We start from the raw sequence: 23,470 nt of genomic DNA on the forward strand, positions 1-23,470 counted from the left end.
CCCTCCCCTGGCATGATACACACATTACACTAAGATGGTCCAAATTTGCTGTCTTCCTGGGGAGTTACCTGTAATGTAAACTTAAACAACAAGAAACAGACTTGGTCTAAAATGAACCCTGAGCTAGGCTGTTCCTAGGGATTTTCCCTGCAGGACCCTCTGTTCCCTCTGCCTGCGAGAGATTGGAGCTAATGGGACCGCCTCGGTATTGGTGCCATGGTGAGTCAGCAGAACAGCCCTACATCTCTGAGCAGGATCCCTAGACCCTGATACCAGCATGACTCAATAGAAGATCTTGCTTCTCTATGCAGGGTCCTAAACATGGCACCTGTGAGAAAGCTTTCCTTTAATTTAAAAAAAAAAAAAAAAAAGCCTCCTTTTATGAGAATATTAAAGATAACTCGAGGGCCAAATTGTTAGTGCTAGGAGACCCTCGGAGTGGTGAGGGAGAAGTGGCACAGTGCTGGCCGTGTGTTAATGACAGGAGCCATTCTGCCAGTGTGGGGCTAGAGGGCTCATGGTGAACACCTGCACCTCATGGAGAAGTGCACAGTATTGCTTCTTTTAAAAGGATCAGCATGCAGCAAAGGCCAGCACGCTGCAGACAGCTGCAGAGGCTGAAGCTGGCTGGGGGCATACTCACCCCCCACATCTGGCAGGCCTCACACCCTTGGGGCTCTGTGGTGCTGGCCAGCACGGTAGCCAGTCCCCTTTTCTGGCACTCTCTCTCTTGAGCACTAGGTTGGAATCCTGCCTTCCTGCTGCTTACAGGGGAAATGGAAAAAGAGTCCTTATTCCCTTTTCCCTTATGAGCACAATCGGTAGCAGAGGGAGGATCTGAGCCTGTGCTCTTCGAGCACGCATGCTGTATAGGCAGGTGTTAATATCAATGCAGTATGTGCTCAGAGTTGGCTTGCTTACAATCCCCAGGAAACTTTCAGTGGAAAAATAGTGATCTACATGAAATAACATAGTAGATTTTCATTTGTTCCTTTTCCAAAATATTTCCGAAGCTCTACCCTGGCAGAATTTCTGTTTAAAAAAATAATACAGCAACTTTTCTGCTTACAGAGCTTATCATTGACACCCCAAAACTCCTTTTGTGAATTTGTACTGGCAGAGTGGAGAATGGGGGTCTGTGTAATTGGTATGGATTCGTGTGCGTGCGTGTGCGCAATGTGTGTTTAAAGTACACAGGATGTATCAATAATATCATGCCCACAGTCAGTTACAGGCACAAAGAATAGCATTTATGGTAGATGGCTAACTACTTGATTGTCCCCACAAATGAGGCTCATCATCTGAATGCTATCATTTTCACCCTCAATTGATGGTGGGCAGTAAATTAGAGGCCAAGTTGAGGCCTCTTTAAAAAATATAGCCCTACTTATAATTTTTCCCCCAAATCATTTTTATTGTATATATAATATATGAAAAAATGTGGTTCTTGGCTAAGATCACTCTTGTCAGACTTCATCCTACTGCAGATTTTTTCTGACCCCATAAAATACATGTTCTCCTTCGAGTCCGTGTCCGTGTGGATCCCACTGGAGCTGCACATGCACCCCCTGGATGCGAGCTCAGAATCTTTTGCCTACCAGGTTGTGTCTGGGCCACACATGTGCCCTGAGTCACCTCATGCTCCCATAAGAGAGCTGAAAGAGCAAAGCGGCCCTGCACTCTTCGATTCCCTCTTACCACTCATGGCAATGAGATGCAAGGTGGACTATATCGGACCTGGTTCTGACTTTCAAACCTTACTTCAGTAAAGAAGATTCTTCCCTGATTCCTTTTTATTCCTTTCTGTATTTTAATTTTCTTTAAGAACATAAGAATGGCCCTACTGGGTCAGACCAAGAGTCCATCTAGCCCAGTATCCTGTCTTCTGACAGTGGCCAATGCCAGGTGCCCCAGAGGGAATGAACAGAACAGGGAATCATCAAGTGATCCATCCCCTGTCACTCATTCCCAGCTTCTGGCAAACAGAGACTAGGGACACCATTCCTGCCCAGCCTGGCTAATAGCCATTGATGGACCTATCCTCCATGAATTTATCTAGTTCTTTTTTGAACCCTGTTATGGTGTTGGCCTTCACAACATCCTTTGGCAAGGAGTTCCACAGGTTGACTGTGCATTGTGTGAAGAAATACTTCCTTTTATTTGTTTTAAACCTGCTGCCTATTAATTTCATTTGGTGACCCCTAGTTCTTGTTTTATGAGAAGTAGTAAACATCAGTTCCTTATCTACTTTCTCCACACCAGTCATGATTTTATAGACCTCAATCATATCTCCCCTTAGCCATCTCTTTTCCAAGCTGAAAAGTTCCAGTCTTATTACTCTGTCCTCCTATGGAAGCCGTTCCATACTCCTAATAATTTTTGTTGCCCTTTTCAGAACCCTTTCCAATTCCAATATAATTTGTGTGCTGCCGCGCCCCCGCCCCCCCCAAAAAAGAGAGCAAGAGAGAGAGCAGTTATAACAGACAGAGGGGAGACCTCCCTGTACAGTGGGGTGAGGTGCTTCTTGACAACCGCTAGTTATGGCGGACTCCAAATCTTTGGGGTTTAAACCCTGAATCCCCATAGAAGAAGACAGCAGCTGCCTGTTCTGTCTCGGAGAAGCACATGTCCCCAGCAAGTCTGTTATCTGCTGCTCCTTTTTGTCTTGCATGCGAAAGTCCTGAGATATGAGTCTCAAGTTACCCCTCTTGGAGCAACCCATGAGGGTAACTTCAGCTCCAGGATCTTGGCTGTCCTCCAGGATTCTTCGAGTGCTGTCTTTGTAGGGGCTCCACTTCAGGTGATGGTGACTCCCGGCACTGTTGCTCATAGGCTGTTCCATAGCTGTGCTCGTCCGGGCCATGCACGCGCTCTCCAGCTGTCTCATGGCGCCTGTCTGTCCCATTGAGCGCACGTTCCTTCTCAACCATCCTTGGCTGAAGACAGAGCTCTCCGCAGTGTGACAGCCCTTTCTCCCTAGAGTATAAAAAAATAGAAATTAGTAGTTAAATAAATTTTCTTTTATTGTAGTTGCATAGTTCGTTTAAATTTTTTTCTTCAATACTTAGATTTGTTAGTTCTCCTTAGTTCATAGTCCCCCCTCAGGGCATGAACATTAACGTTAACGACTATGCCAGGTTCTCCTGGTTTTAAGAGATGCGGTTCCTGCCGCAAGGTAATGCCTAGATCCGATGGACACACTCAATGTGTGACGTGCCTCGGAGAGATGCACATTCCTTCTAAGTGCGTTTATTGCAGCAACTTGAGGGCATGAGCCCGCCGAGACCGGGACCTCCGCCTGAAGATGATCCTAATGGAGAAATCACTTCTCCTAGGATCAGACAAGGATCCCCCAATCACTTCCTCCCCCTAATAAGGAACAAATACATCCGAGTCATGACAGGCAACGTAGCATGCATGTTCTACATCAGCAGACAAGGGGGGCTCGATCCCACTCCCTGTGCACCGAAGCCATGATGCTATGGGACTGGTGCAGCCGCTACAATATAGACATCTCAACCTCTTACCTTCCTGGATGCCAAAACACCACCGCCGACACCCTCAGCAGACACTTCTCACGGGAACACGAATGGGAAATGAACCCCACAACCCTCCACCGAATATTCAGATGATTGGGATTCCCTTCCATTGACTTATTTGCCATGTTCCAGAACCGCAAATGTACCCGAGCAGGACTCTGCCCCTGATCCCTAGGGGATGCCTTTCTAATTCTGTGGGACAACTCATTTATGTACGCATTCCCACCAATACCACTAATCCACAGAGTCCTACACAAAATAAAGGAAAACGAGGCCACAATCTTTCTGATTGCTCCAGTATGGCCCCGACAAACATGGTACCCTTACCTGTTACGTCTGTCGATCTGTCCGCCACAGACTCTCCCATTAACATGAGACCTTCTGTCGCAGGACAACGGACAAGTCCTACGTCCACAACTAGAGAAGCTCCATCTGAAAGCGTGGTTCCTCCATGGTTCCACTGTTCAGAACAAGTGAAAAATATTTTGCTAAACAGCAGACACCAATCTACACGCACTGCTTACCTGCAGAAATGGAAGCGTTTCTCCACGTAGTGTTCAAACAACAGATCGCTACATGTATTGCACCATTACCAGCGGTACTAGACTATTTGGTCGAATTGAAGAATTCAGGACTATCGCTAAGCTCTATCAAAGTTCACCTTGCAGCGATTAATACTTTCCATGACACAATCGAGGGGTTTTCAGTTTTCACACACCCTATTACAAAGTGCTTCATGCTTGGTCTACAAAACCTCTATCTGGAGATGCATTCCCCCACCCCCACATGGAACCTCCATTCGAACCAATGGCTACCTGCTCCTTACTTCACCTGTCCATGAAGGTGGCTTTCTTAGTAGCCATTACTTCCACTAGATGAGTTAGTGAGATTGGCGCACTAATGGCCACCCACCCTACACCATCTTTTTGAAGGACAAGGTCACATTATGACCCCATCCAAAATTTCTCCCCAAAGTGTCCTCAACCTTCCATATCAACCAACCCATTCACCTTCCCACATTCTATCCCAAGCAGCGCATGTGCTCACAGGATGCAGCACTACACACCCTAGATGTCAGACGGGCGGTAGCCTTCTACCTGGACAGGACGAGATCTTTCCGAAAATCACCGAGACTCTTTGTCTCGACAGCGGAATGTTCCAAAGGGTCAGCAATATCCAAACAACGACTTTCGAAATTGATATCGAACTGTATTCGTCTGTGCTACGAATCAAGGGAAATAGAACTCCCTACAGGCCTCAGATCCCATTCCACACGTGCTATGGCAACTTCTGTGGCTTTTCTTCACAATGTACCCATTTCATTTGCAAAGCCGCCACTTGGGCGTCAGAACATGCCTTTACCGATCACTACGCCATTACACAACACTCCAGGGACGATGCCATACTTGGCCTTCCAGTCCTTTCCACTTTGGTTAGCCATATACCTCCAAAGTCCCCCCATCCTTCATGGGTACTGCTCTACATTCACCTGAAGTGGAGCACCCACAGGGACAGCACTCGAAGAAGAAGAAGAAGAGAAGCTTACTCACCTAGTGCAGTAACTGAGGTTCTTGGAGATGGTTGTCCCTGTGGGTGCTCCACTACCCACCCTCCTCCCCTCTACTTTGGAGTTTGATACGAGGACTGTACGGTAGAGAAGGAACAAAGGGGGTGCGGGCCGCACATGTGCACTCAATGGGACAGACAGGTGCCACAAGACAGCTGGCCCTGCTGAGCACTGCTATGGAAAAACCTCAGATCAAGGGCACCAGGATGCACCATCACCTGAAGTGAAGCACCCACAGGGGGACACATCTCAAAGAATATCAGGTACTGCACAAGGTGAGTAACCCTCTCTATCGTCTCAGCGAGCCCCTTGGCTGCTGGGCACCGCACTCACTTCCAGCAGGGAAACAAAGGTGGCAGAACCTCTGACATCAACATCCCTGACACCAGCTGCATTAACCTCGGCCCCGAGGTGTTGGCACCACTCCAGGGCAGAGAGACCCAGCTCTGTCCCCCGAACACCAGGCATAAACAGCTCTAAGTGGGCAACACATCCACCCCACAGGGAGGACTCTAGGTCAAGGAAGAAGCCCTCAGCACTACACCACAAGAGAAATTAAGGCTGAGAGAGTCTGGCCCAACTTCCATGCTGGCGCCAGAACCTTTCACGGCACCGAGATATGCTTTTAAGCCTCCTTCGCTGCTCCTCTCAGTACTGGATTTGGCATGGCCCTTGCACAGGACATTCATCATGTAGGCATTGTGAGCGGATAGAGCATGTCCAGTGCACATAGACTCTTGGAAGAATTTAGCTGAAAAACAAAAGTCTCTTCTGAGCATGTGTGAACTGTGATTTTTTTTTTTTTTTTTTTTTTTTTGCACGCTTATAACTTGGCCAGATTTGGACATTTTTTCATGGGGATGGCAAATGACACATCCCTGACACAAAGGTGAACTTGTGCCAAATTTCAAGTCTCTGCACCAAAGCATGGAGGCGTGCTAGAGCTTGTCAATTAAATGTGTTTGGTTTTTTTTAAAGGTCGGGGCGGGGGTTTGAATTGTTTGTTTTTTAACATGGACAAAACAACATATTTTTCCCTAATCTCATTCTTGGAAATGATTGAACTATTTTTGCTGAAACTTTCCAAAAAAATATCAGCCTGAGGCAAACACCTGTTATGGGTAATTTCAGCTGAAATGGTTAACGTTTGGCAAAGTTCATAAGCAAGTGAAAACAAGGTCTTCTACTGGGAAGTGTTGGTCAACCTTAACTTTGGGTGGCACCACTTGCCTGTAATAAACATATATGACAACTGAGGGCCTGAGTTTTCAGAAAGCAGATACCATATTGCATTTGCCCTTGTGTAGTTACTTTACCTGTGCATGTGAATCTTGCGCAATTTGTGTGCACAATTGTGGTAATCGCATTTGCTAATGCAAGTGGACCTTTGGCCTCAATTTCCTGGAAATCAGACTCTTAAGCATGTGTATAAAAGAAATGACCATGGTTACCAACAAATGCGTTTCTTGCATATTGGAGCATTTCTCCTGTTCCTGTTTCTTTTCAAAATCTGGGTATAATTGTTTATGTATCTGTGCATATTAAAAACCACATATGTGTTTTGAACCTAGCAATCTTGAATTGTTTGATGCAGGATAATCTATTGCTTTTCTTTACAGCCACTTGGACACTGGACAGTTTTGTTTCCTGGCAGGACTCCTGGTACTAACAGGGCAAATTAGAACCACAGTGAAGGACAAATATAATAGAGAGTGATCGTGTGATTACTTTGGAAGGTCCGACTGGGGAGAAGTAGGCATGATAGCCTCAATTCCCCCGATACAGTTCACTTGTCACTCACCTAATGTCTCCCTCCCTCCCCGCTGAGTACTCTGCCCGTAGGGGCTTGCTGGAACCAGAGAGAGCTGATTGAGAGCTAAGGGAAAGGATTAGATCTTCACCGGTTTTCCTCAGGACTGTGGACCTAACAGCCAGGGTTCCCAGTAATGAACTGTTCCCAGAACTGAGAGCTAATCTCCTTTGCAACAAACTGTGTAGTGAAAGTCCAGCTCCGTCCACTGGCTCACTTTTAGTGAAGCTAACCGTTGCCTTTTGCACTGCTGAAATAAGTAGGAATAAACCGGGCTTTTTCTCCCCTGTGGAAAAAAACGGGACAGCAGAGAGACGACATGGGTCTTTTAAAACGGGGGGTGAGGGTGAATTTGTATGAAGGCTCCCGCTTGGATGGCTGTGTGGTAGGTTGTACACAGAGGCCCCTTGCAAGTTTATGTTAAGGTGCTGCAGACTAAACCAGTGCGTTTTTTCCTTTTTCCCCTGTAAATGCCTTTTTATCATTCAGACTGTCACCTGTGTTTTCTGGCAAGAGCTGCTGGCTGGGGGAGGTCTGGCAGAGCTAAACTCCCAGCTTGGTGGTCTTTGTACGGCCTTAAAAACAGAACCTGCTCTGTGAATACCTGCAAGTTAACATGTGTCAGCCGTATGGTTGGAATGTTTTCTTCTTCGCTTTAAAGAGGGGTTTTATAATGAATACTTTCCTTGTGATCAAAATGGGTAAATAAACAAACAGCTCCTGCAGGAAGTGTACTGTATGTAGACAGAGCAAATAGATTGTAGCTCTCCAAACAAGCAAAAAAATCCCAACCTCACCCAGCCGTGTGCATTTAAGCAATTAGAACATGAAATGTGAATTTATCTTCTCCATTTTCCTTTCACATCAGATGTTACCCCTTACCAGGCATGACAAGACTCAGAACTTGCCAGATCATCGTCTTTTTCTGGTATTGATTCAGCTTGTTGATGCAAAGTTCCTTTATTGAAACGTAAATGGAAAAAACCTCAACTGTTCAAACTAGATCTGAGCAAATAATTCCCAACAAAATTGTATCTCTGATGAATGCAGCTTCTCTTTCTGTGTGTGGAATATCCACAGGCAGACCTCAGCTTCCATGAGTTTGCTTATATGATTGGGTCAGTTTAATTCTGTGGCTTGATCATACATAGATCTTTTGGTGGGAAAGCTCAATATGCCATATTTGAAATATGAGCCTTGCTGGTTGGTTATGATTGGTCCAAAGTCACATGGTGGTGGTTCTGATTCCTGACTGGGTGAGCATGCAGGTATCTCTGTGACAAATACTTGAAAGTGAAAATGTTCCTATTTGGTTTCTGTAAATTCTTGTGTGTATGGTGTTGAAATTTGCCATCCATGAGCATTTGTGCTAGTACGATTCAATGGGCCTGATCCTTAGCCATTAACTTCAGTGGAGGCACTCTGGCTGAGGATCGGGCCCATTGACTCTAACTGTGGAAAGTGAATTTCGAAAGGACATGAAAACGGCCAACACTGATTCACTTAACAATTAAAGCAGTTTTGATAGGATTCTTTTTGCATTATTCTGCTACCTGTAGCCTCAGCCATTAGCCCCCAGTCCAATTGGATTTTGTCTCCATGTAACCTTTAGTATGTTTTTTGAGCCAGTTATGTGACTCTAACAGGCCTGTCTCCTCTAGGCTTTTTAATCTTTGTCTCCTGGACAATATTATCCAAACCTTGTTCTTTTCTATACAGTGCCACTTGTGCATAAGGCAGGATTTTTGTGTGGGAAAGGTCCATTTACTCCTGCCATGCATTCCTCACTTGATGACACGGTCCCATGTGTATGATGTGACAGCATATGGTACCTGTTTACAGCTGAGAATTGAATAGCCTAATACTTTCCTCTCCTAGGTTTTTCTCCCATTAGAATTAAAAACTGACATAATTTCACCCTATTTCTACCAGGAAAATAATTACGGGGGGCCACTAGTCCCTCCCTCCAGGATTAACTTGGAGGCTGGCTTCCAGTTCTTTTCTCTCCACCCCAGATCCATCACAAATAGTCTGATCCACCTGAATGATCTCGATGTCCTCTCATCCAAAGCTTGATTTTTTTCTGGAAAATTAAGGAAAACTGTAACAGTTCCCCTGTTTTTCTCTCTCTCTCTCTCTCTCCCTCCCTCCCCCCGCCCCCCGGATTTTTCTAAAAATGTTTGGTTTCCTCATAACTCTAAACCCATTTCTATAGAAACGTCAAACATCAGTGCTCTGTGGCAGGGTTAGCTGAAACAATGGGGAGACGCACTAGAGCTGACAAGTGCAGTGGGAAATGACCTACTGCCGGCAAAGCCCACGGCTCCTTCACAAGTAGTAGGTCCTTTCTTAGCTTGTGGAGATTACGGAGATATTTTTGGTGCTCTTGCAAAAATACGAAACTCAGACATATATTGTGAGAATATAAAATTCACAATAAATGTATAGACATCTATCCACTTACTATAGATATGTCTATATTTTGAAGTGTATACATTCTATAGGTACATCTTTTAAAGTGTATTTTATATACATTTATCTAAAGGTATACATACGTATCTTAAGTTTACATAATACACCATTTTTTTGATATACAGACACCAGTTTGACTGGTGTGTTATTTACACACGTGTTGTCTAGGCATAATATCAGAAAGCCTCTGTTTGATGCACACTTTGCAAATTGAGCCTGGCCCCTCAGGCAGTTTGCAGACAGTGTGTGGCTCAGATACACATGATGCGGGGGAGGTGCTGGCAGGGAACTGCAGGTGGGGCTGATCTGGCAGAAGAAGGGGATGCTGTCTGGGAAAGATTGTGATCCATTACTGAGCAGTTGGTGAGAACTGCCAAACTCCCTGGGTGGCCTTCAAGGGCAACAGAGACTTCCATTAAAGAGCAATTCTGAAAAGCTGTTGGCATTCCCAGGCAAAGTATTTGGTTAACCTGGAGCTGTCTGGTGTTCCTGTTGTTTTCTGGGTGGCTCTAGGTGGGCAGAGTTAAGGGTGTTTGGGTGATCCTGGGGATGTGTGTGTGTGTGTGCATACTTTCAAATGGTTTGGGCTTTTAGTTAAGAGGAATCTTCATTTCCATGGTTTGTTTTTTAGAAAGCTACTTAGTTCTCTTAATGTTATTTGGCTAAAGTAGGTCCCTGGGAATATGTCTACTAGCCTAAGAGAACCCAAACATTGATGGAACTCAAGAACAGTTTTGCTTTGTCCTGCCTTCACTCTATCGCTTCCATAATTTAGTCCACCCTACTTTCAGGTTGTGCTGTCTGTGATCATCACATGTGTGCTCCCTCTGGCCAGTCATCACCACCAAGAGTCCTGAGATTTTAGAGGCCATTCTGGGGGTTTGAGAAATTCAGAAACTTCGGTCTCAGGTCAAAAGCCCGAGGCTAGGCAGGAACGCTGAATGATGGCTGTAGAAAGAGTCACATGCAGGTGGTCAACTTGTCAGAACCGAAGGTCCTAGTTATCAACAATCTGGGACAACAAGGATGGCAGCAGGCAGGAGGAATTGTCTTTCAACAGAATGTTTCTCAAAGTTTCCATGACTCATTTGCGGATTTTTAGCTCCCTTAATATAAAAGATGCTGACAAATTTCCTAATTAACGTGAGCTTAAAAAAATATAGATTTACTCTTTGCATCAAACATTTTTGTAGCAAAACAGGGACAAAAATGAAAGAAGCACTAATGTTTGTTCAGTGCCCTGATTAATGCTGTGGGTTATTAGGTGAGGTACAAGAAACTGCCTAACTTTGGAGTTGTTCTTTTATTGGTTAAAATTAGTCTTGGGTTAGAACAGTGGTTCCCAAACTGGGGTTCGGGAAATGTTACAGGGGGTTCTCGGGGAAAAAATTCCCTAATGGCGGAGAGCGCTCGTCTTAGGGACCCCGGGCAGCACGGGGCCAGCAGCTCGGAGCCCCTGGACTTCCAAGAGCTAAGCAGATCAAAGCAAGCATCTCTATCACACTCAGGAGATTTAAACTCCAAGACTCCTTATAAGAAATGGAAAGGGAGGTGGATATTTTTAGCTGTTTTTAAAATGAAATAGGCGGCTAGTATTGTTTTTAAAATTATGATGAACAAGTTTAAGCTTTGTTGTAACGTGCGTTGTTTGCCTGGACTGCTCAAGACCTGAATGCTTGTGTAGGAGGAGCTCTTTGAGTTGGCTTCTTAAATACCTTCCTGCTGTTTCCCGTCTGATACTCCTTGATGAAACATAGGAGCCTTGTCTTATAACAGGCTTATTCAAAGTGATACAAGCTACGAAAGTGAGATCTTGGAAGAGTGTTGCCGTTTTCATAATGAAATAAAAATACTGTAATGATTAATAATAATAATAAATAGTGTGTAATAAGCATGTCACAAAAACAGATTTTATATTTCCAAGATCACTGTTTTTATCATTTATACTCCGGTAAAGGAGAAAAGCCCTGGAAATATTCATTTTTAGGAGGGGGTTTGCGAGACTTGACATATTAGTGAAAGGGGTTCACAGGTTGTTAAAGTTTGGGAACCACTAGGTTAAAGAAAAATGAATAGGGAGAGAGGTTGTTGAGAGACGTGGGGCAAAATATGTCTTATAGCAGAACGCAGCAGAAACCCCTCCCCCCCCCGATCATGCTGTTTAATTTTTGCTACTTTTTTTCCCCTTCTGCATATAATCCACATTTGCTAGCTCCAAATTCTTAGCATGTCTCAGAAATTCCAGAGTTTTTTGCCCTGAATCAATAAGGAGATGGGAAAAAGGCTTGTAATTGCTTCTTCCATTGTGCTCGTTAAAACCACATTGTGGGAAATGGACCCAAACACTGTCTTTTAAGTGGTGTTGAGTCTGAGGCAGGTGGTATTAACTCAGGACTGCATTAACTCTTTTCAAATCTCTTTCCTATTTCCTTGAGGAAACATGCCTGGCGTGTCTATATGGCAAGGGCTGTTTGCCTGCCTCTTGCATTGACATTTTAATTTGGTCCATGATATAAATATCATTTCCCTAATCCTCCTTACCCTGGCCTTGTTTTGTCTTTTTCTTCAAAGTGAGTTGACTTTTTTCTTTAAGGGAGAGTGGTGGGGGGAGGAGGGGATGGGAATGGTGGCTGCTGCTCTAGTTTAGAAAATTCAAAGCTGGGGGGAAAATCTCAGAGTAACTGTTGTTTCTTTCTTTGTATTCACATGGAAATTTTTAATCTCCATCAAAGGATCAGGAGAAAATAACATTGAGATTCAACAAGAGAGCTCCTGGCTTACATGGAATTTTTAAACGTTATTTGGCTTTATCCCTTAAACGATGAGAACCATGAACTATGTTACCTACAAGCTTCATCATTAACTTTTCTCTTTCTTCTTCCACCCCTCTATTTTTTTCCTCTTTCCCTTTTTCTTAGATCTTTATTATCCTATGTAACATGCAAAGCTCATTTTGGTCGATGCTATAATATTCCGTAGGATTTGTTTAGTTGTGTATATGTAAACACTTTGAACTTTAACCAGAAGTTCTGATTTGAAATATTGCGCCATATTCTACTTTTGATGTGAATCTGGACTATCTGCAGCGAAGTCAATGGAATCACTCTGGTAACAGAGATCAGAATCTGACCCACTGCGTTACATAGCGCTACAAGAGCTAACATTATACTGCTAAAAAAGAAAGGGACAATGCTAGATAAGGAAAACACAAACAAGTTTCTGCTTTGTGGTTGTGAATCATAAACACTGTCTGCACCTATGGAAATAGCTGATTCTAAGTGAGACACCCCCCACTCCATCCCCACTTCCCAGTAACTAACCCATGGAGAAGGATAACAGATTTTACAGGTGGGTCCTGGCAACAACAGTAGATTTCACGCTTCCTCACTGATAAACTTTAAAAAAAAAAAAAAAAAAAAGGGGGTGTGTGTGTGTATTAACATGAAAATTCTCATTAGTACTGTTTTATGATGTTTAATGTTAAACATGGAAAATAAAAATGAATGACAGCTAGTAAATGGGACCGACACTTCTGTTACAAACTTCTCCAGCAAGTGAAAACTAGCACAGTGGAGCTGTGGGTGCTTCCATTCCTGCTGCGGGTCAAGCCAATGGCACCATCCTAGCACCTAGACTTAATGCATTTTCGGAGGGGCGGGGGGGAGAGAATACATCAAATGATGTGTTTAAATAGGCAATGTGGTTTGTGATTTTTTTGTTAACAATGTTAAGGAGTATTGTGACACAGGAAATCAAGGTTCTAACCAGTTTTGGTTAATAAAAATCACATCACACTTTTTATAGCAAACCCAGACTAAATTCCAGGTTAGCTGATCATATTCTGTCTCCTTAACTCCACCTTCTGCTTCAGCTGGATCCATTGTTCTTCATTCCTTTTATAATGCTGCCATGTTCCATCCAAGAGGTGGCTGCATTTGGTGGCTTGAAGTGATGTGTGTGTGTGTGTGTGTGTGTGTGTGTGTGTGTGTGTGTGTGTGTGTGTGTGTGTGAGAGAGAGAGAGAGGGAGAGGGAGAGAATGTCTGGAAATGCACAGCACAATCGGGACACTCAAACAACCTTAACTCTGCTCTGTCATGGACTCCTCTAACTTTCTGTACAGCTAAAACTCATGGAGATCTTGTGCAAAGGCTTGAGTACTATTTGAGTACTATTTTGAGGAATTAATGATAATTTTTCTCCTTACTCTTCTTCATAACCAAAAGTTTCTCCTCTAGGAGAAACCTAAACTCTGTCCTATAGTGACACCATGCAAAAATCATACGATTATGATTAAGGCATTCTAGTGTGTGGGACCCTGATTAAGTTAAAGTGATTTTTAAAGCCACATTGGATTCTCTCCCCCTGCCCATAGTGTCATCAGGGGGCAGAGTTAAGGTTGTTTGGATGCTCTAACGATTCTGTTCCATACCTTAATGTGTTTGAATTTTTTAAAGTTTAACTTTCATGGTGCATTTCTTAGGTTTAGAATGCCTTGGTTTTGGGATGATTGCAACATCCTGGTATTATCGTTTAACCTAAGTTACTGCTATTACTCTCAACTTTAACTCCATTTTAACGTAGTTTTGTTTGGACTTTTATTTTTTTTAAGATTTCATACACAAACCACTCAAAATTCCACTTGTCTCCTGCACCTCCATATGTTCCCCTATCCACACACCACCAAATTTCCCCTGCCCATGCATCCCAGCTTCCCCCCTCTCCTTTCTACATCACCCTGCAAACACACATGAATACACCCTTGTTTCCCCCTTCCTCCTGGCCTGCCTGTTGAGTAGCTTTTGAAGATATTTGGGATAAATAGTCATTTTTTGTCTGTTATTTTTCATAACTGAAAGTTTGAGTCATTACGAATTGACCCCTTTCAAAAGAACCACCATCTCCCATTGTTCTCACTGGGACTGGAGCTCCACTATTTTGTTCACTCTCTTTACACTTGATAGAGTAGCAGCATTTCTAAGGCCTGGTCTACACTAGTCTGTTGTTTCAGAATTAGCCAAGTTAATTCGGGGAAAAAAAGATTCCATCCACACGACCAAACCGTTTTTTCGATTTAAAGGGCTCTTTAATCCGATTTCTGTACTCCACCTCGGCAAGTTGAGTAGCACTTAAATCGAGATCGCAATCCCGGGTTAAAGGTATTGTGGATGGAATTCGACGTTATTGGCCTCCAGGAGCTATCCCAGAATGCTCCCTTGTGACCGCTCTGGACAACACTCTCAACTCCGATGCACTAGCCAGGTGGGCAGGAAAAGCCCCGGGAACTTTTGAATTTCATTTCCTGTTTGGTCACCATCAGCACAGGTGACCATCAGCACAGTCCACCATCACAGGCAACCATGCAGAGTCCACCATCACAGGAGATCACGCAGTCGTGGATTCGCAGACAAGCTCCAGCATGGTCTGAATGGGAGGTACTGGTTCTCATTGCATGTTGTGGAGACAAATCTGTAATGGCAGAACTACGTTCCAAAAAAAGGAACGCAAATACATACGCTAAAGTCTCCAGGGCCATGACGGAAAGAGGCTACTCCAGGGACACAGAGCAGTGTCGTACAAAAATCAAGGAGCTCAGGCAAGCGTACCAAAAAGCCAGGGAGGCGAACGGGTGCTCTGGGTCACAGCCCCATACATTCCGCTTCTACTGTGAGCTGCATGCAATTATGGGGGGGTGACGCCACCACTACCCCACCACTGTCGTGGACACCTGCAAGGGAGGAGTTGCACGGAGCGAGGAGGAAGAGTCATTGGAGGACAAAGAGGAGAAGGACAGTGCACAGGCAGCAAGTGGGGAATCCGTTTTCCCCCCTAGCCAGGAATTATTCTTAACGCTGGAGCCAATAGCCTCCCCCCACTCCCAAGGCGGGCTCCCGGACCATGACCCTGGAGAAGATACTTCTGGTGAGTGAGAGCCTGATCGGAACCACGCGGTGGGGGGTGGGGGGAACCCAGCCGTGCTGGGCTGTTCGCATTTAGTTTAAAGGGCTTATTCCTGCTCAGAGCCTCATCGGAGCCACACGGTGGGGACGGGGGTGGTGGTGTTGTGTGAAGCGATCATCCCAGAGAGCCCGCAGGCCCTCCTTTTATATGGCAAACCCACCAGGCATTGCTTGCTATGGGAAAGGGGGCCCAGCAGTTTGAAAGCATTGAAATGAATGTAGAAGAAGCAGAACCCTGCGTGCCCCTAGGCTGCCTGCAAGCTGAATTCTGTTGCCTGGCCGTGTGTGTTGGCTTACTCGCACCAAAGTGGCAGGCACTTCAGTATAAGAGGCAAAATGCTAACTTATACAGAAAGAGCATGTGCTGTGTACTATGCATTGCCTGTTTCACTGAGAAGGAGTGTTCCCTTTGTTCTCTGAAATGTATCTTTTAAAATACTACCCTCCCTTTTTCTCCTCCAACAGGTGCAAATATTTCAACGCGGCCCCTATCTACTCCATTCCAGAGGCTGGTCCAAATTCGAAGGCAGAAAAAACAAACTCAGGACGACATGTTCGCCGAGCTCATGCAGTCCTCCCGCGCTGATAGGGCCCAGCTGAATGCGTGGAGGCAAACAATTGCAGAGTCCCGTAAAGCATTACAGGAACACGAAGAGAGGAGGGACGCGCACAATGAGAGCACGCAGAATGCTATGGTCAAGCTCATGGGGGAGCAAACTGACATGCTCCGCTGTATGGTGGATCTAATGCGGGAAAGGCAGCAAGACCAAAGACTGCCACTGCAGCCCCTGTATAACCGCCTTCCCTCCTCCACAAGTTCCATAGCCGCCTCACCCAGACGCCCAAGAACAGGAGGGGGGAGGCTACGGGGACCCACACACTCAACCCCAGAGGATTGCCCAAGCAGCAGAAAGCTGGCATATGCGAACTTTTGATTTGGTTTCTGGACTTGTCCTTCCCTTCTCCTCCACCCCTCTAACCTAATACCCCTCCCTCCACCGGTCTACCTTCTGATTTCCCTCAATGTGTTGTGCAACAAATAATAAAGAACAGTTTTTAAACAATTTTGACTTTATTTCCTTTCATATATATAGGGGGCCGGTAACTTCAAGAGAAATAAACACAACTGTCACACCGTACCCTGGCCAGTCATGAAACTGGCTTTCAAAGCTTCTCTGATGCTCAGTGCACCCTGCTGCGCTCTTCTAATCGCCCTGTTGTCTGGCTGTGCGAAATTGGCCACCAGGCGAGTTGCCTTAACCTCCCACCCGCCATAAACGTCTCCCCCTTACTTTCACAGATATTGTGGAGCACACAACAAGCAGCAATTACAACTGGAATATTGGTTGTGCTGAGATCTAACCAAGTCAGTAAACTGCGCCAGCGCGCTTTCAAACATCCAAAAGCACATTCTGCACTTGCTCAGCCTATAGTTGAACTGCTCCTTACTATTGTCCAGGGTGCCTGTGTACGGCTTCATGAGCCATGGCATTAAGGGGTAGGCTGGGTCCCCGAGGATAACTATAGGCCTTTCAACATCCCCAACAGTAATTTTCTGGTCTGGGAAGTAAGTCCCTTCCTGCAGCTGTTCAAACAGACTAGAGTTCCTGAAGATGCGCGCGTCATGCACCTTTCCCAGCCATCCCACGTTGATGTCGGTGAAACGTTCCTTGTAATCCACCAGTGCTTGCAGCACCATGGAAAAGTATCCCTTGTGGTTTACGTACTGGCCGCCCCGGTGTGCCGGGGCCAAGGTAGGGATATGCATTCTGTCTATCGCCCTGCCACAGTTAGGGAACCCCAGCGCATTAAAGCCATCCACAATGGTCTGCACATTATCCAAAGTCACTACCCTTGATAGCAGCTGGTCAATGATTGCGTTGGCTACTTGCAGCACAGCAGCCCCTACAGTAGATTTGCCCACTCCAAACTGATTCCCGACTGACTGGTAGCTGTCGGGCGTTGCAAGCTTCCACAGTGCTATGGCCACTCACTTCTCCACTGTGAGGGCTACTCTCATTTTGGTGTCTTTGCGCTTCAGGGCAGGGGACAGCAAGTCACAAAGTTCCATGAAAGTGGCCCTATGCATACGAAAGCTTCACAGCCACTGGGAATCATCCCAGACCTGCAACACTATGCGGTCCCACCAGTCTGTGCTTGTTTCCCGGGCTCAGAATCGGCGTTCCACGGCATGAACCTGGCCCAACACCACTATGATCTCCCAATCGCCACATGCGGTGCTTCTAGGAACGTCTGTGTCCATGTTCTCATCAGTACAGTAATCGCACAGTTGTCGCTTCCTCGCCCGGTTTTGCAGGTACTGCACATACTGCTGGATAATGCGCGAGGTATTTACAATGGTCAAAACTGTAGCTGAGATCTGAGCGGACTCCATGCTTGCCACGCTATGGCGCCTGCACGGGTAATTCTAGAAAAAGGGCGCAAAATGTAGGAGAGCTGTTCAATTCAAGATGGCCAATAAAAGGCGGTAAATGGTTGTCGTCTGTAGCTTTCACGGAATCGGGAAGCTCGCTAGAGCTGCAAGAGCGGGAGAGCAGAGTTTGTGGCGGAAGCTGTGCGGCTCAGTTCACGATGGCCGAAAAACGGCGGGGAATTGTTGCCTTCTGTAGCTTCCATGGGAGCCCAGGACCGACAACATGGAAAAATTAGCTAGCAATGCAAGAGCAAGAGAGCAGAGTTTGCGGCAGAAGCTGTGCTGCTCAGTTCACGGTAGCCAAAAAAAGGTGGGAAATGGTTAGATAAAAGAGTAGATAGAAAGATGGGAGGACATGAGAGGTGGATTCACAGTACCAGGAGACAGGCGGTGCACTGTACTGCACCGTCTGCTGGCAGTATGGCGTCTGCCGTAGCTTTCACCGAGGGAGGAGCGAGTGACGATACACACCCAGAAACACCCGCAAGAATGTTTTTGCCCCATCATGCACTGGGAGCTTAACCCAGAATTCCAATGGGTGGCGGGAATTGTGGGATAGCTTCCCACAGTGCATCGTTCCGACATTCAATGCTAGACTTGGTACTGTGGACGCACTCCGCCAAATTCACGCGCTTTAGTGGGGACACACAACACCGAATGTATAAAATTGCTTCTGAAAATTCAAATAGAATAAGTTCAAATTAATTTCGTACTGTAGACGTACCCTAACACTTGGGCAGCTATATTGAAATCCTACTTTTTGCCGAGATGAAAGCAGACAGATATGAACATTTAAAAATAAAATCGTAGGGAATGGAAGATGAAAATGGCTTGTTACTTTAATTACAATTTATGAAAGTCCGTTTGTTTTAGCAAATGTTTCTTAAAAGCAGGTACATCTGCTTCTTATCCCCCATTTTTTTCTGTTGGGTGTCAGAACACAGTCATCCAGCCATGGCTCTTGACAGGCTTTTTCCCATAACTTTGCATTACCCCTCACTTCTTCACCCTGGAAATAGTAGAGGTTTCCTTATGTCATTTTCATCGTGTGTTTCGGCCTTCCTTGGGGCTTGAGTCAGGGCGGTACTGATACAGACGCATGGTGATAGAATAGGAGAGACTCCTTTTCCCAGATTTAACAAGCTTATCCTTTCTTCTCTGACTCTTTACATAGGCTCTTGTAACTGCTCTTTAGGATTTTATTATTACAAGAATATTTTTATAGCGCTGGGCCAGAAACCCTTTCTTCTTTAATTTTCCTGAATCTATGTGCAGGCCAGTTGGCCTCCTCCCAAATTCTTGTTAATTTTTTCCCCTGATTAAGGTTTTTCAGACTTAATCCTTCTGTCTCTCATTCCTCACCTTCATTCTTGCCTCAGCCAGATGTTTGTTTGCCACCTTTCAGACTCTCAAAAAATGTTCTTACATGGTCACTTTGAGTAGCCACATTTGCAAAACATGTCAAGAGAAATTTCCAAATCTTGATTACCAAATGCCTCTCTGCTAATATTTTAAGACCTTCCAAAAGCAGGTTCCCTTTAACAGTTCCATTAAATCCTGTTTAAACAGTGTGAGAGTGAGATATTCGATAGGTGACCGGAGTTAGGCCCACCTTGTAAGTGAGGAATATGGATAGCATTTCAGAGAATGCTGGGAAGACTGTAAAAGTATGGCCAGGAAAGAATAAAACATCCAAAGTAGGGCAAAACTTTCTTTCCCCATTTCCACCTCTTTTGCATCCTACTCTGTTGTGTTGTTCTCTGCTTCAGACTGTTGAAGACTGTGCCAAATACTCAGATATTTTATAGGTAATGGATCCCATAAATGCCCTGGCCAACCTCTGAGGGAAAAACATGATTGTCGGTTTTGGACAGAGTAGAAAACCCAAGCAGGAAATCGTTGCTGAATGGCACAGCTGAAGGCAAACATTTTAAGCTAGTAAACTGCCCATCTGCATACCCACACGTATGTCAGAATGCAGGGCTAGGAGACCATGGCACAGAGAGTCTGTAAATGGTTAGCGGTGAGAGATTTTGTGATTAAAGAACGAAGAGTTTTGCTTCATTAGTTCCTGAAATATGGCTACCTCAAGATGATATATAATTATGTTGTTTAAGGACAGATTGCCGGATAGAGCACATGGGCTCTTGCTCAGGACAAAAGTGAGACGATCAAAGGGTTAGATTTGGGATGGTTCAGATGGTTCCATATGCAAAACCTAAAAAATTACAGGGCAGGATATATAACATAAACATTGCCTTCCAACCTCTGTTGTCAGTATGCCAGGATAGGGCTTCGTTCTGGTCGTTGTGGTAGGTCTGATGATCTAATCTGAACTTGCCCAGGGAAGCTACAGATGGAGAAGTCCTTTTTGGTTCCCAAACCCATTCCAGTGTCACACATTGCAGAGGATACTGGTGCGGGATTGTTCTGTGCTGCATATTTTTCAGGACTTCCACCACTTGAGAGTGGTGTTCTGATGTCTAATAGATCTCACTGCCCAGAAAGCATTTTCCTAATATTCAACCTAAATAATTCCTCCTTTAATTGAATCCATAGTTAACTCCTAGTTCTGCCCTGGGTACCCACTTTCTTTCTCTGATGTCTGCACCCTTCTGCTGATTATGGATATCCCCTGCTATCATTTAACCAAGCTATACATATTTGTTTCTTTTAACCTTTCCTCATACGTTACAGAAGTTATACAATCCCCTTTGTATAGGTCAAGTTGGATTAGTTTGCTGAATGGTTTTCCCAGCCTTTAAATAATTAACAGGCCAGCAACAAAATGCATATTGTTCAAGTAATGAAGCAATAACAATAAAACTGGTTTCAGACCCAATGTAAGGAAGTTATAGGCCACAGGCTGCTACTCCTCACATACTACATCAGTGATTCCATGTGTGTTATTTTCAGACACTTTTTATTGCAACTTCAAATGATCTTCCAAAGTTAACTCTCCAATAAAATAGTAGCCTTCCAAGCTCATGTGTAATAGGCACGGCATTGGCCTTCCTGGGAGTGGGGGGGACGCAGGCTTTATTTGTTGTATAAAACCAAAGGAGTAGCCCAGTGGAGGGCACTAGCCTAGGACTTTGGAGACCTGGCTGTACTCCTGCTCTGCCACTTACTGCCTGTATCCCTTTGGGCAAGTCACTTCATCTCTCTCTACCTCAGTCCCCATCTGTACAATAGGGATAACAGCCCTGGCTGGCCTCAGAGGGGATGAGGTTTTGAGGGTAAATACAACAAAAGATTGTGAGGTGCTGAGTTTCTTTGATACTGGGGCCAGATAAGTACATAAGACAAAAAGAGCCGATGCCCAGTAAAGTCAGTGGGACCCTGTCCATTGACTTCCGTGGCTGTTGGATTGAGGCCCTTAAAGAATATGACACCTCATTCCTGAACTTGTTAAGATATGTGCTAAACTTCCTTTGGTTAAAGAAATAAGTCTGAAAATGTTCTTTGAGTTTTCAGATGTGCAATGGAACAGGACACCGTTATGGCTTGTGATTCATTGTTTTCATTTAAGGATTGAGTATTTCAAATATTCTTGAATGTTTCACTGTTCAACAAGTAGTTTCTTTATTGGTTTTCCCTGAGAAGGGCGTTGGAGTAGGCGCTGGATTCTCTTATTTTCCTGGCCCCACTTTGTGTTGTCGTTTGCAGCCATGCACAGTGGGTTCCAAGCATCACCATTGTGATCCAGTAGTGTTTCACACTCCCTTTGCAGACCTGAGGGACTCAAGTTAGAGAAACGGGGAATTTGCTGGGAAGGTCAGAAGGTTGTTTTGATTCCCCATCTCACAAAGAAAGTTGAGTGAAGTCCCTTCTAGAGTCATATATAGTAAGAAAGCACACATTTAATGGAAGCTGTCTGGGTACCAGATGCTCTTGAGCATCTGGCATTTTTATTTCTGCTAAATAAACAACTTGCAAAATGTCTGGTAGATCTTCTGTGAAGAAATCAAATGGATGGCAGCACTTAATGTTCATTGATTTCATGTGTGGACATTGTTTTTTCCTAGGTCGTTAACATCTATCCGAAGTGAACTGATTCCGTATCTAGTTAGGAAACAGTTTTCCTCTCCTACATCATTACGACAAGGACAGGACAACAAAGAGCAGGATCAAAAGAAGGATCAAAAGTCATTAGGTGAGTGCAAGAATCACCTGGTTCAATGAAGATCTTGAATCATTTATGCTGCAGTTGAGCTACTGGATAGACTCCAGAGTTTGTCTACATCAGTGGGTCCTTTTCTTTTTTATGTATTCAACATGCTTATTATGGTAATGCTTAAGGATCAGGCAAGAGTGGAGCAGCACTGTGCGAACCACTGCACTAACACAAAGTGGTAGACGGTCCCTGCCCCGTAGAGCTTACCGTCTAAACAGACGAGACAGGTGCAGGCTTAGGGAAGAGGTGGAACACACAAGCAGGGTGAATAGTGTGATGGTGGTAAATGTCATGTTAGTTCCATTCTTCTGGGTAGAGGGATTGGGGGGTTACTTAAGAGGGGATAAGCTAAATGGAAAGAAAATGGAAGGGCATAATTTGTTGGGGAAAAGTCAACATGGTTTTTGTAAAGGGAAATCATGCCTCACCAATCTACTAGAATTCTTTGAGGGGGTCAACAAGCATGTGGACAGGGGAGATATAGTGTACTTAGATTTTCAGAAAGCCTTTGACAAAGTCCCTCACAAAAGGCTCTTAAGCAAAGTAAGCTGTCATGGGATAAGAGAGAAAGTCCTCTCATGGATTGGTAACTGGTTAAAAGATAGGAAACAAAGGGTAGGAATAAATGGTCAGTTTACAGAATGGAGAGAGGTAAATAGTGGTGTCCCCCAGAGACCGGTATTGGAACCAGTGCTATTCAACATATTCATAAATGATCTGGAAAAAGGGGTCAACAGTGAGGTAGCAAAATTTGCAGATGATACAAAACTACTCAAGATAGTTAAGTCCAAAGCAGACTGCAAAGTGTTATAAAAAGCTCTCACAAAACTGGGTCACTGGGCAACAAAATGGCAGATGAAATTCAATGTTGATAAATGCAAAGTAATGCACTTTGGAAAACATAATCCCAACTATACGTATAAAATGATGGGGTCTAAATTAGCTGTTGCCATTCAAGAAAGAGATCTTGGGAGTCATCATGGATAGTTCTCTGAAAACATCCACTCAATGTGCAACGGCAGTTAAAAAAGCAAACCGAATGTTGGGAATCATTAAGAAAGGGATAGATAATAAGACAGAAAATATCATATTGCCTCTATATAAATCCATGGTATGCCCACATTTTGAATACTGTGTGCTGATGTGGTTACCCCATCTCAAAAAAGATATATTGGAATTGGAAAAGGTTCAGAAAAGGGCAACAAAAATGATTAGGGGTATGGAACGGCTGCCATATAAGGAGAGATTAATAAGACCTGGGACTTTTCAGCTTGGAAAAGAGAGGACTAAGGGGGGCGATATGATAGAGGTCTATAAAATCATGACTGGTGTGGAGAAAGTAAACAGGGAAGTGTTATTTACGCCTTCTCATAACACAAGAACTAGGGGTCACCAAATGAAATTAATGGGCAGCAGGTTTAAAACAGACAAAAGGAAGTATTTTTTCACACATTGCACAGTCAACCTATGGAACTCTTTACCAGAGGATGTTGTGAAGGACAAGACAGGGTTC

The 23,470-nt window shown here is 44.5% G+C and overlaps 1 protein-coding gene and 1 long non-coding RNA gene across 3 annotated transcripts in view; both read left to right on the plus strand.

Annotated features, from left to right (window-relative positions):
- EIF2B3 (eukaryotic translation initiation factor 2B subunit gamma) overlaps positions 1-23,470 on the plus strand; it is a 148,093-nt gene that overhangs the window by 88,213 nt on the left and 36,410 nt on the right. For both annotated transcript variants that reach the window (XM_034778512.1, XM_034778513.1), the window contains one exon: positions 21,809-21,936. In XM_034778512.1, coding sequence (XP_034634403.1) covers positions 21,809-21,936 — 128 coding nt within the window. The remainder of the gene's footprint in view (positions 1-21,808; positions 21,937-23,470) is intronic.
- LOC117881364 lies at positions 15,053-16,410 on the plus strand. The gene is made up of 2 exons (XR_004646776.1): positions 15,053-15,308; positions 15,812-16,410. It is a non-coding gene; the product is annotated as an uncharacterized LOC117881364 (long non-coding RNA).

Source organism: Trachemys scripta, chromosome 8 (genome assembly GCF_013100865.1).
Source record: "Trachemys scripta elegans isolate TJP31775 chromosome 8, CAS_Tse_1.0, whole genome shotgun sequence".
NCBI lineage: Eukaryota > Metazoa > Chordata > Testudines > Emydidae > Trachemys > Trachemys scripta.